Source organism: Drosophila grimshawi, unplaced genomic scaffold (genome assembly GCF_018153295.1).
Source record: "Drosophila grimshawi isolate 15287-2541.00 unplaced genomic scaffold, ASM1815329v1 contig_80, whole genome shotgun sequence".
In the NCBI taxonomy this organism is placed as follows: domain Eukaryota; kingdom Metazoa; phylum Arthropoda; class Insecta; order Diptera; family Drosophilidae; genus Drosophila; species Drosophila grimshawi.
In genome coordinates, this window is record NW_025063639.1 from 542,689 (window position 1) to 556,134 (window position 13,446).

Sequence of the window (13,446 nt, forward strand, 5' to 3'; positions counted from 1 at the left end):
AAAGTTACCACTGACTGCAACGTTCTCTATTTTTTTTAACTTTTCCATTATAAAATTATTTATTTATTATTTATTTTTAGTTCATTTTATTTATTATATATTTTTTCACTTTCCTATTTTACTTCTAATAATAATATATTTATTTTATTTTTAATTTTTTATTTGCAGACTTACATAGGACACGACACTTTGTCGCTGATGCTTCAAAAGGCAGCTAAATTTTCGAGTTCTTTCAGCGACAGTTGTTGCTGTTGTTGTTGTATTCTGCTTGGGAATTGTTGCATTTGTTTCACAATTGGTATTTAGCGGCATTAAATGCGGCCAGCTGCGATCACCAAATAAACCCAATATTAAATTCATCTCTCGATTATATTTCACGATCCGCGCAACTCGAGCAACAATTTGTTATGCAATCAGCCAATAAACAACCAACAAGCAACTCATTCAACTGTTGCCAATTTCACGCTTATTTCGAGAATTTGCATTCATATCATCAGCAAATTATCAGCATACACGGGAAGAAAAGTACTGGCATACTCAGAGCTTAGCTTATTTGGGAGCATGAATTTTTATGAAACAAATATGTTAATTTCTAGGGTATTAAATTAGCTTTGTTGGTACTTTGATAATTATTATAATTATTATTGTTATTTTTATTATTTGTATTGTGATTAAAATTATTATTATTGTTACTGTTATTATTATTATTAATTTCATTGATATTTTTATTATAATTTTTTTGGAATTCTAAGATTTATTATTATTGTTATTATTATTATTCAATTGTTATTACTGTTTTAAGTTTTCACACAAACATTTTAATTAGTTTATAAAATTCACATTATTTAATTGGGAAGATTAACATTTTTTTTCTGCTTTCTGCATCTTAGAAAGTATTTTTAATTTTTAACTTTTATAAATTTTAGTTCTGCATAGAAAAAAAAAATATTTTTGGGAAACCAACAATATTGAGCAATTATTTGTGAAAGGAACAATAATTGCTCATATTTTAGGGAACATTTCAAAGAAAATAGGAAAAATAACCTTGCTAATTTTTTAATTTACTTGGAAACGATTTCCAATTCCTCTCGCTGAGTGTATGTATAATTTGACATAGATACATAAGTACTACACACCACACTCCACATACACATAATTAACAACTATGTAAATTAGTTTGCTTATCAGCCGCACTCTGACCGACCCCAAAGCCAATAAATTAATCGCATTATTCTCTCTCCCAAATGCGATGACTACAACTATTATCTCTCCATTAGGTAAGTAATGTTCTAGTCGAGTAAGCTCTATTACCAAATACCGTATAAAAATTATGACTTCAAATTGAGAACACATTTTCGATTATACGTTAGAGGTTTCTTATGCGGTCTTGCTGAAATTGTCCAGTTTATTAATAGTAAATTTAAATATGTGGTATATCAATTAGGAAATCAATTTATAAATTATAATAATTTTAGAAACACGAGTTAAAACACTTTTTTGTCGATATAATTTCAAAATATAAAAACATGATGAGATATCAGTAAAAATGAATTATTGATATAGGAAAGTATTTTTTATCTCAGTTAAATCTTAAAATAATAATGATTATTTGTAGTTGTGAAATAAATTCCTTCGAAAAGCTGACAAAAATATATATTTTATCTAATCAAAACTTATCTTATTTTTAAAATTTAATTTATTTTAAAAAAATTTTTAAATCATAATTGAGTTATTTATTTAAAAAAGTATTTTTTGGCTCAGTTAAATCTAAAACGGTTAAATTATGAATTATTATATGCTTATTAGTAATTGTGAATTAGGAAATCCTTTCTAATCTTAAATTTCCTATATAAATTAGAATTTTAAAAATAAGAAGTATTTTTAACCTTATTTAAATTTTTAAATAATATTTATCGAATCTAAACTTATTTTAGCTTACTTTTCGCTTATTTTTTCCTTTGGAGTTAAATGTATGCATGAGAAATGTACTTACATTGAGTTGCATGATGATTTTATTGTAGGCCCAATGCCAGCGCTGCTTGGCCGTAATCTCCGTCTTGCGCATAATTTGCATGTGACCACTGACAACCTCCTCCGTCTCGCCACGCAGCAAGACCTTCTTTGCCTTCTGCGACTTGCTGCGAATGGGCAACAGATCCGCTAACTGATCCTCATCATCCACATCCACATCATGCTCCTCCTCCTCATCTTCATCGTTGGGATGTTCCTTTTGGATCGCTGCCTCGTTTAGGGTTGGCTCCGCCTCTTCGATAATAATGCTATCCTGTTTCTGTATCGGATGATGTACGCCAATCGAATGCGTAACTTGTTCGCCCTGATTGATGCCCTCCTGTATTTTGTGGGTCTTGGCAATACCGAGTCCAACACTACCACTCGAGCTTTCATCTAGATAATTGCCACAGTCGTCATCACTGTTATACGGCTCATCCAGATAATCGCCATGATAATCGAGCGAACTTTGCTTTTGACCGGCCACCGATTGATAATGTTTTGAATGTTGATGTAGATTTTGAGAATGTTGGGAATGTTGAGGGTGCTCTTGATGATGATCGGGATGCTGTTGATTCTGCTGCTGTTGCTCAAGATATTTGTATTCATCCTCTTCGTTAAAGTAATCCTCACGATAATCATAAACAGGACCCGCTGCTGCCACAGCACTACTGGCAACAGCAGCAGCACTACCGGCATTAACAACACTGTGTTCATAATAATCGTTTGTTAGACGACTGCTCGACGGTGTCGTTTGCCTGAGCTGATCCATATAGTAATCATGCTGCTCACTATTCATGCCATAAATCGGTTCTGCCTCCACAAGATCCTCCTCCTCCAGCCCCAGCTCCTCCTCCTCCTCATCTTCATCTATAATGATATCGTCCTCATCTAGTTCCAAATCGGACACGTCTTCATCATCTTCGTAGATCTCTGTGGGCTGTTGTTTAATGAGCAGACTCGATTTACCATTTATGGTGGGCAGTTTTTTGCCGCCGGATATTGTTAACGGCACCGTTGGCAGTTGCTGGCCCTGATTAGCCTCCGAATAGTATGACGTATATGCCGTGTTATCGATTCTCGATAACTCATTGTAATTGTGTGGTATATGTGTATTGCTATTGACGTAATCAGCGCCAGTTGTTGTCGTCATCGTCGTCATTACTTCATTATAATCACTGTCCATCAGCAGAGGGTAGTCAGTTGTTAAAGGTACTGCTGTTATCGGTACGCCCATAGCTGCTGCTGTTGTCATCGGTACTCCCCCCATCGGTACCTCTTTAGTCTTGCCCTGACTGTTTGTGGCAGGCACCGTTTTTTGCACTACCGCTGATGCCACCGATGAGGCACTCTGCGTTGCCGACTGTACAGCTGCAGCGGCCTTCCCAAATATCGAACCCAACATGCCACTACCACCGCTACCCTTTGTGCTCAGCTTCGCAATTAACGGTTGAGTTTTCGTCTCTGTCTCACTCTTTGTGGTATAAAAAGAGGGTGCCATTGTCTCAATGGGTTCACTCTGCTGGCACGTGGTCACCTTGAAGGGCTCTGCGTAGTTGTAGGCCTCATTTGGATAGCTTTGCGGGTACTCACTGTAGCCGTACTCATCGTCAAAGTTCAGCTGTTCCGTGTGCGAATTGTCTGCGCTCATCAGGTCCTCATCGAGGCTATCGAGGTAATCATTAGTTTGTAGGGATATAGACGTACCAGCTAGGTCAGCAGCACCCGTTGCATTTGGTTCGTAGCTATAACCATAATCATCGTAGGCGTATGTTGTGGGGACCGACTGCTTTACCAACTGCTGTACCGGCTGCTGTACCGACTGTATCGGTTGCTGTACCGGCTGCACTTCCTTGTTGCTAGCACCCGACAGCAATCCGCCCACATTTGGCACCAATTTGGATGCCAGACCAAAACCGAAACCTTTTTTATTATTATTATTGCTGGTCGTGCTCTGATGTTTTCCCGCTTCCATTGTGGAACTGACGCCACTCAAAACACCATCCAAGCCACCTTTAAAACCTTTGGAGAGCCCGCCCAGCACACTACTAGCAACTACCTTTGCTTTCGGTGGCTGTGACTGTGACTGCGATTCTAACGGTAACTGTGACTGTGATTGTAACGGCAACTGCGACTCTGTTTTATTTGGCTTGTAATAGCCACCCGAAAATTCATTCACTTGATTATTATCAATCAATAACACATTATTCGCTGGCTTTGTGGCTGTCGTTAAACTCGTCTCGCTTTCGATATGTGCGATTGTTGCTGTTAGTGCCGATAAATCGACATTGAAACTATCGTAGAAACTATCGTCGAAAGCGGACGTTTTTCCAGTTGTTAAGCTCGCTGAGGTTGCAGTTGTTAGCTCAGTTGGCAAATCTGGCTCTGGATCAAAGGCATAGGTTGGCAACTCTGCTTGGTTATAAAATATAGATGGCAACTCTGTTTGCTTATAAAGGTCAAATTGCAACTCTGGCTGATTATAAGTGATAGGTGGCAACTCTGTTTGTTTATAGAGGTCAAGTGGCAACTCTGTTATTTGATCAAAAGAGGTAGGTGGCAACTCTGGCTGATCATAAGCGATATGTGGCAACTCCGGCTGATCATAAGCGATAGGTGGCAATTCTAGCTGTTTATAGATGTCAGCAGGCGACTCTGTTTTCTTATAAAGGTCAGCTGGCAACTCTGTCTTATTATAAGCGCTGGTTGGCAGCTCTGTTCTTTTATTGTCACCAGCTGACAACTGTGCCTGATTATAAAAGCTATGTGGCAACTCTGGTCGATCATTGCCGCTGGGTGGCAACTCTGTTTGTTTATACAAGTCAGCTGGCAACTCTTTTTTGTCATAAACTTGTAACTCTTTCCGATCAGAAGGTGGCAGCTCTGTCTTTTCCTTGGTCAAATCTGAATTCCAGGCGTTAAATTCTTCAGGCATATAACTTTCTAATTGAAATTCGGTTTTGCGCCCCAATTCACCAGTTGATTTATCGTTATCGTTAATCACTGCTGCTGTTAATCGATTGACATCGACATCAACATCGCTGCAAATATCAAGAATGGGCGGCAAATCGGGCAATTGAAATTGTTTCATATAGTCCACATAGGACAGCGTTGGTGAACTTATTGAAGCAGTGTTGATAGCGCTAACTTTAGCTGCGGGGTTGTATAACGTTGTGGGAGTTGTTGCTGTTGCAGTTGTTGTTGTTGTGAACACGTTGTTGTTTAATTGGCCCAGTGTTTTGACTACATCGTGAGCAACACTTTCGCGCTCCAGTGTTGTTATATAATCAAATGTGCTTGTTGCGCAACATGCATTATCAACATTGGACGACATTGGTGTTGTTGTTGTTTTTTCATGGCTCCAGCTTGTTATGGAATTTGGCATTTCCATTTCCAGCAATTTAAATGTATCTAATTTATCAGCACTGTTTTTTTCTTTTCTTTCTTTTTCTTGTTCAACGTCATATTTGAGTTGATCGTATTTATAGGGTTTCAAATACTCGGTAATATCGAATGGGGAAGATGTAGAAGCTGTTGTTAGAGTTGCTGTTATTGTTGTTGAATTGATTGATTGATGAGCGGTTGACATGATTGTGGTGGCGAAATCAGCAATTTGAGGAATTTTACTTTTTTCACATGTTTCAAATTTCTTGATTTTATTTGGGTCAGTTAACGCTTGAACTGATTGATGTTCATTTGATTGATGATTGATTGATGGCATTTCGAAATCGCAATAGGCCAATTTATTTGATTGACTCTCAACAGTTGCCAGAGTTGCGGCATCCGTCAGGAAAGCACCATCAACCGCCGTTGACTGATTGATTGATTTACTAGGAACTAATTGCGTTTTCACTTTAGGTATGGGTAACTTTGGCAACTGTTTGTGGCTGCGTGCCGGTGGTTGTTGTGGTTGTTGCTGCTGTTGATTAATTGATTGATGAGCAATTGAGGTTGAGTTTGTGGATGCTTCAGCTGCGCTTGGCACTGATTGATGATGGCTGGCTTTGCTATATGCGGGCGGTGATGGCAAACGTTTTGGCAATTTTCTAGCTGAGTTGGTCTCCGATTTGCACCAGCTAAAAGCTAAAGTGGATGGCGTGACGGAGGCGGAAACGAAATTTAAGCCGGATTTGGAGACGTAATTGGAGCCGTAGTTTGACCCGGAGTTGAAATTATTAATATTTGTATAATGATAAGAATTGGAGTTTGAGCTCCAATTTGTCGAATGCTGCTGCTGTCCAGCTGCGTTTACGGGTACTTGTACGGGTATTCTTGTCTCGCCGGATGCTATCACCGACGCCGTAGTCATGGCCATCATTAGCGATATTTTGCGCTGCTGTTGCAGCTTGTGCTGGACATTGCTCATTGGCGGCGTATCACTGTAAGCCGATAAGTTATCGGCATTATTTGAACCGTAATCGGCGCCATAATCGCTGCCGTAATCCATGCCGTAGTCTAAAGGCAACATTGATGTATACGGTCGATAAATTTCCGACTCTAGTTCCGGTTGCTGTTGCTGCGTTTGTATTGAGGAACGTGTTCTCAGCTGTGGCTCCGGCAATATACGCGTTGTTGCCGGCAAACTGATAAAGCTGCCAATTCTTTCATCCGTCGCAATTGCATCATTTTGTGGCAAAATGCGATACGCCGTATTATCCATGGGTGCGGCGGGCAAACGGCAACCGTAACGACTGCCACGACGGACGTACGAATTTTCCGTACTCTCCGTATTATGGGATCCACAGCCATTTGGCATACCGGGCACGACTGGCAACATTTTCGCCGTATAACCAGCCGTATAGGAGCCGTAGTCCGTGGTCTCCGGCCAATAGTGCTGCTCATCCGTGCCGTAATCGTAGGCCGTATTAAATGTACGATTACCTTCGCCATCGCCCTGACTCCATTCCTCGCCGCACAACTCATAGTCATCATCGTAGTTTCTCGCATCCGTATCCGCATCCGTATTCGTCGTATACGGCGATAATGGTCGACGGTCCGTGGTTAAGGCATCGTTACGATTATTCTGATAGCACTTTTCCGTTGCATTATGCTGTAATTAATATTTATAATAATTATTAACTAATTATAGATCATTTTGTATATTCTTGATCTCAAATTTACCGTCATGTTTTAGTAATTACTCCTCGCGCTCGGATTGAAGTTGTTCTTTTTGTTCTTGTTTTTGTCGGCGAAGAGTTACGTACATTGAAATCATGAAATTTTCTCGATTTCGCTTTCAGACAATGTTGCGTACTGAAATCGGGGAGAGTTGCTGGCATCTTATCACCTGATCGACATCAAAATACTTTCTGTGTATTAAATAAAAAATAATATAATATTAAAATGTTATATATTTATCTTATTTTATACACTGATTTTATTTTTAATTTTGAATAAAAGTGTACCTGGAATCAGGACCAACACTTCTAACATACGGTCATTTTCAATATTTAAATTTTCATTTAAAATGTATAAATATTACATTCTTTTTTATTTTTATTTAAAACCCATATTTATTTCACTACATTTTTAATTTTGGAATAATGTATAATCATTTTTCTTAAAAAATTCTGTATATATAACAGCCGGATTCCACAGATCAACATTTCCCACACTCTTCAGTTTCTACACTATGTTTTAATACTTCAATTTTAATTTAAAATGAATGAATATTTAATTTTATTTGAAATTATTTATCAGTCTTTAAAAACCGATATTTTTAATTACCTTATTCAACTGATCAACATTTCTAACATTATCCTACAGTATTTTTTGGAAAACTGTCGCTCAAATGTAATATTTTTTTTGTAAAGAACAGTAATTATTTTTTTTTTTTTTTAATTTTAAATTAAAACGCATCTATGTGATATTTTATTTTACCTTTTCGTTTTTTTAATTTAAAATGCATAAGTACAACATTTTATTTTTAATTTTATTTAATTAAAAAAAAAAAAACACCACTGCCCACGGTGCGCAGTAGCAGAACTGATTTAAATAGCTATTGACAGCTTTATCTCTCTCTATCCACAGAGGATTGTTTGTGTGCGTGTATATGTAAAACTAGTTTAACATTCTGCATATTCGATTAGCTATAGAGCAACTGTAAATCTCCTAATTCTTCATTTTCAACAAGCAATGACGCTTTTGCTCACACCCACGCACACAAACAAAACAACGTATTTGATTTTCCTTACACACAAGCAAACGCAGGCGCCTATGTGTGCATGTGTATGTGTGTTTTGATTGGTTAAAAGAAAAGAGACACAAAAAAATTACGAAAAGGCCTTGGCCCAATATTTGTGTACTTAATATGGCTAACATGTTTTTTTATCGATAAAAAAATAAAACAGCAAAAATGATGCAGCTAAATTATTAATATATAAATTATTAATATATACGCACAAATATATATATATATATATATATATATATATATATATATATATATATATATATATACAGATATATTTATTTATTTATATATATATTAATATATCTGTATATCTACATATATTTCTGCATATATACACATATTTCAAACTGTTAAATTTTATGCATATGCATTTTTTTCTCACTTTAACAGGTTTTTTTTTTGAACTTCCATTTTTGACACACATTTTTTATTGTTTTTTTTTTTAAATCTTTTTGTCGAACTTACTGCTCTGTATTAAGCGTAAGCAGCAGTTGAGCGTTAGCTGTTACGCATTACCCGTTACCGTTTCCTGCACAAAATCATTTAAAATGCCACGTTTTGTTTAATTTCACTGAATTTCCGCTTGTTCCGCTTTGTAATTCGACTCATTTTTTATACATTTTGCAATATTTTTGAGATTTTAACGCTGCGGAACGATTGGAAAAAAATTATTTTGTATTGTATAATTCTTAATGTATGAGTGAGAAAGAAGAAGCATGCGCAGTAAGAAACGCATTTCGAGAATTACAATTGCAAGCCGTTACTATTAAAGTTGCCAGATTGTTTGAGAGTAATTTGCGAATGATGTATTGTAATTTAAATTTAACAACACAATAGTTATATAATAATTTTTCCAAAATATTATGTAGAAATAAATAGTTACTAAAAAAAACCTTGATTTGAAATTTTATTTAGATTTTTTTCGAATATACGAATTTCTATTTAGAAAACATAACTCGGCTTACTATTTATTTTTATTTGGTGCATACATTAAAAATGTAACCAAAATATGATAGCTAAATAGTATGATTTACATATATAATATTACATTCGTTAACATGTTTCGCACTATCGCAATAGAAAACACCATACCTGCCTAGTCATGATGCTTTCCCGTATGAATTACAACACGCTTCCCAAAAAATTGTCGACTAACGTCAGTGCTCTCACTATCGCAACATTTGCCTATCGATGTGCAAATATTTTCTGGGTCATCCCTAGAGTCGATTACAAACATATTTGTGAGACAAATAAAAAATAGAAGAATAAAGGCGAGCAGCAAACCTTTGCAATTGATTTTGATGCAGAGCAAACGGTATGTGTGCTGCAATATATAAGTTTATATATCATATCGATATATATATATATATATATATATATATACGAATATATATATATATATCTTCATATTTATTTTACCTTCTAGAATTGCCAGATAGTTTGAGAGTGAATTGTTATTCGATATTGTAATATAAATTTAATATATTTTTTTGCCATTTAAATAAATAAGAAACTAAATAATCGCTGTAAATAACTTTTTTTTTTGCAAATAGAATTATTTAGAAAAAAAAAACATTTTTAACTCGGCTTACTGTTTATTTTTAACTAAGTGCATTAATTACAAATTTTACCTACAAATTATAACTGACAATTACTATTAACATTTATATTAAATTTGTTGATAAGTTAAATTATTTCTACGTACAACTACCGCAATGGAAAATAACAAGGCTAGTAACGATGTTTTTTGTGGTATCGATTACAATGCACGCCTCCGAAAACTGTATCCAAAATATTGCCAACTAACTCAAATTTTCAATCGATCTAACTATAGGAACATTTGTATATCGATGTGCAAATTTTTTCTTGGCCATCCCCAGAGTCGATGACAAACATTTTTGTGAGAAAAACGAAAAATTGGATAAAAACGTCGAGCAAAGCAACAAATTAATATAAATATACTAAATATAACTTAACTAACACAAAAAGAAGAGAAAAAATAATAGGTTAAAAAATGATTATCACCGTAAAGAATCTACAGCAGCAAACCTTTTCAATTGACTTTGATCCGGAGAAAACGGTATGTGTGTGTGTATATGGGTATGTGTGTGTGCGTGCGTATTAATAACTCATTTTGCAGGTTTTGGACCTGAAAAAAACCATTTTCAATGAACGCGGTGCGGAATATTTGGTGGAAAAACAAAAATTAATTTACGCTGGTAAGTTAATAAATTTGTTAAATGCCATTTTCTAATTAATTTTCGTATTTTTTTTTTCTAAGGCGTCATTTTAACCGATGAGCGAACCATTAGTTCATACAAAGTGGACGAGAAAAAGTTCATTGTTGTGATGCTGACTCGCGACATAAGCGTAACTGGCAGCGGCAGCATTACAAATACAACAGACGCTGTAGCATCGGCGCAGCGCAAAACGCAACAGGAGACGACAGCGCAGCCGAAAGCAGCAGCAGCTGAAAGCAAAGCGGAAGCGAAGCCAACGTCAAAATCGAATGCGGTGGCAGAGGGAACAACAAAGACTAATAAAACGACAAATGAATCGATTGTGGAACCAGCGAGCACTGCTGCAGTTGCTGGAGCTGCACGTGCAACTGACGTCGACGTCACTGCCTCGGATTATTCTAGCATTGATTTGGTTGGCGAACTGGCGAACGCGTCGCTGCAGACGCGAGCAGAATCGAATCTGTTGATGGGCGAGGAATACAATCGCACAGTGGCTTCGATGATCGAAATGGGATATGCCCGCGATCAAGTCGAGCGCGCCATGTCAGCCAGCTTCAACAATCCCGAGCGTGCCGTCGAATATCTTATCACAGGCATTCCCCAGGAGGAGAGCCTCTTCAATGCCGGCCACGATGACGAGGACGTCGCCAGGGCAGGAAGTCTGCTGCAGCAGCAGGTCGGTGGTGGAGGAGACGGAGGATCGGCCAGCGATTTGCAAACCGATTCATCAGCGGGTAAATACTCCATTTATTTAAAGTGAAGTGAAAATAGTTTAGATTAAGTTGGAAATATTTTATAGGATACGATTTAAGATATATATAATTAATATTATAATTACATTATATATGTTGTCATTGTAATGTACATTTTATATATTGTGTTTATTTTTTATATTTAATTTAAAATTTTATAGTTTCTTAGTATTTATTTTATTCATATGTTTTATTTATATATTCTGATTTGATATATTTTATTTTAATTAATTGTTATGCATATTATCATTGTCTTTGTCCTTTATATTTGTGTTATTATTTATTACATCTTATTATTTTATAATATTGTATTATATATATTTTACATTTACTAAAAATTATTTATTAAATATTATTTTATAAATATATACATAGTCTTTGTTATATAATTATATTTTAATAATTATCAATTTGTCATTATGTTGTATTTGTCTTTTATATTTGTATTTTATTATATATTCCTATATAGGTTATTTTTATCATATATATTGTCTTAGCCTTTTTATTTATATCTTATATATTATATTATTATCTTTATTTCAGACCCTTTCGAGTTCTTGCGCAGTCAGCCACAATTCCTACAGATGCGTTCGCTCATCTACCAAAATCCACACCTTTTACATGCTGTGCTGCAACAGGTAGATCGAATTATAAATATATACATATAATATATATTTTATATAAATATAATAATCGATTGCTCTTTGTAGATTGGCCAAACGAATCCCGCTTTGCTGCAGTTGATTTCTGAGAATCAGGATGCGTTTCTCAACATGCTGAATCAGCCGCTTGAGGGGGAAGTGGGCGGTGATAACTCTCAGCGACTGGGCGGACGCATTGCCTCCTCCTCCTCGTCCACAACAACAACAACAACAGCAGCAACAACAACAGCAACTAATCCAAGCAGACAAACTGAGAGCTCAGCTCAGGTTCAACGCTCAGCAGCCGGCGCCGAAACTCAGCCAATAACAGTTGCAGCAGAGGATGTTGGTGGCTTGAGCCAGGAACGCAGTCTGCAGCAAGAGAGCCAACTGGCAACCATACGGCTGACACCACAGGATCAGGACGCCATCGAGCGGGTAATCGACATTGTATTTAAGTTTAATTTTAATTAATTTATGTGTAGACAAGTTCCAAGTTGTGTGTAAGGTTTCAGCCCAGTTTTCAGTTCGAAACTATCTACATTCCGATAGCTATCGCTGTATATTTCGAAATTGTCCCTCCATTTGCCTATTAGCTGATTGTTAACGGTTTACACCTATTAGATATAAATTATTATATCACTATATAATAAGTTATGGTTCTATATAACGTACCAATCGATAACTATTTATTTTATTTCTATATGTATTTTTAGTTGAAGGCACTTGGATTTCCAGAGACGCTCGTTCTTCAGGCTTATTTTGCCTGCGAAAAAGATGAGGAATTGGCTGCAAATTTCTTGCTTGCATCCAGTTTCGATGATTAGATTTGGAAATTTTGCGCACAGACACACATATGCATACATACACACGTGTATAATCCCCTCCCCTTAAAAACAAGAGCCGTTACAATAAACAGCAATAACACGAGGTTAATCCACAAAACATAAAACTAAACAATAATAATAATTGCTCATCTTGAATTTGTAATTAGAATACTTACTTGAGACCTGTCGTGAACGGATAATGTAGTTTCTAAGAAATAGTCTAATAATATAATCGCTATATATATAAGCGCCGCCCGTTGGCTAGCTCGTGCTTAGGTACTCGATTCGGCGCCATCTAGAGTTGAAGTATAATAATGCAACAAAGCGAGCGCCATCTAACGTTCGTTACATCGTAGCTACGTATGTACGGCTGCTGTGGCAATCAGCTTCTGATTATATATACTGTGTTGTAATGCTGATGTAGCAAATAGCTTCTAGTAGCGAAGGTGAATAAAAAATTAAATTATTTTAGACGGAAATAATTTCCATTAAATATCACAGCTAAAAAATAGATATGTAGCCGATTACATTACAGATTTTTAAAAATTTATTGCACTTTATGTGGAACATTAATTCTATGCACATCCAATGTTATACGTATATAAATATTTTTTTTGTTAATTTGTTTTATTTTTTGTCTAATCCTTGCTTAAAACCAATAATTATTTAATTAATCAATGCTAACACGATGAATGTCTTTGCCAGATTTTGCAGACACATAATTACACATAATTTTTTAAAATAAGAATTCAAAATTGAAAAACTACAATACACCGGAAAAAT

General features: G+C 35.8%; 2 protein-coding genes across 11 annotated transcripts in view; one reads left to right on the forward strand and one right to left on the reverse strand.

Moving 5' to 3' along the window:
• Positions 1-8,862, reverse strand: part of LOC6570309 — a 50,210-nt gene extending 41,348 nt beyond the window's left edge. For 6 of the 10 annotated variants that reach the window (XM_032741942.2, XM_032741943.2, XM_032741941.2 and 3 more), the window contains exons 1-3: positions 8,669-8,814; positions 7,132-7,319; positions 1,994-7,060 (exon numbers count right to left, since the gene is read on the reverse strand). In XM_032741942.2, coding sequence (XP_032597833.1) covers positions 1,994-7,060; positions 7,132-7,137 — 5,073 coding nt within the window. In that variant the 5' untranslated portion in view covers positions 7,138-7,319; positions 8,669-8,814. Of the gene's footprint in view, positions 1-1,993; positions 7,061-7,131; positions 7,320-8,668 lie in introns of all 10 variants that reach the window. The other 4 variants (XM_032741947.2, XM_032741948.2, XM_043215847.1 and 1 more) reach the window with 2 other exon arrangements.
• Positions 8,863-9,439: 577 nt separating this feature from the next.
• LOC6570307 (UV excision repair protein RAD23 homolog B) lies at positions 9,440-12,819 on the forward strand. The gene is made up of 7 exons (XM_001996517.2): positions 9,440-9,518; positions 10,038-10,283; positions 10,344-10,422; positions 10,485-11,177; positions 11,739-11,833; positions 11,906-12,274; positions 12,553-12,819. The coding sequence occupies exons 2-7, from the start codon at positions 10,218-10,220 to the stop codon at positions 12,661-12,663; spliced, it is 1,413 nt and encodes a 470-aa protein (XP_001996553.1). The 5' UTR covers positions 9,440-9,518; positions 10,038-10,217; the 3' UTR covers positions 12,664-12,819.
• The last annotated feature ends 627 nt before the right edge of the window (positions 12,820-13,446 follow it).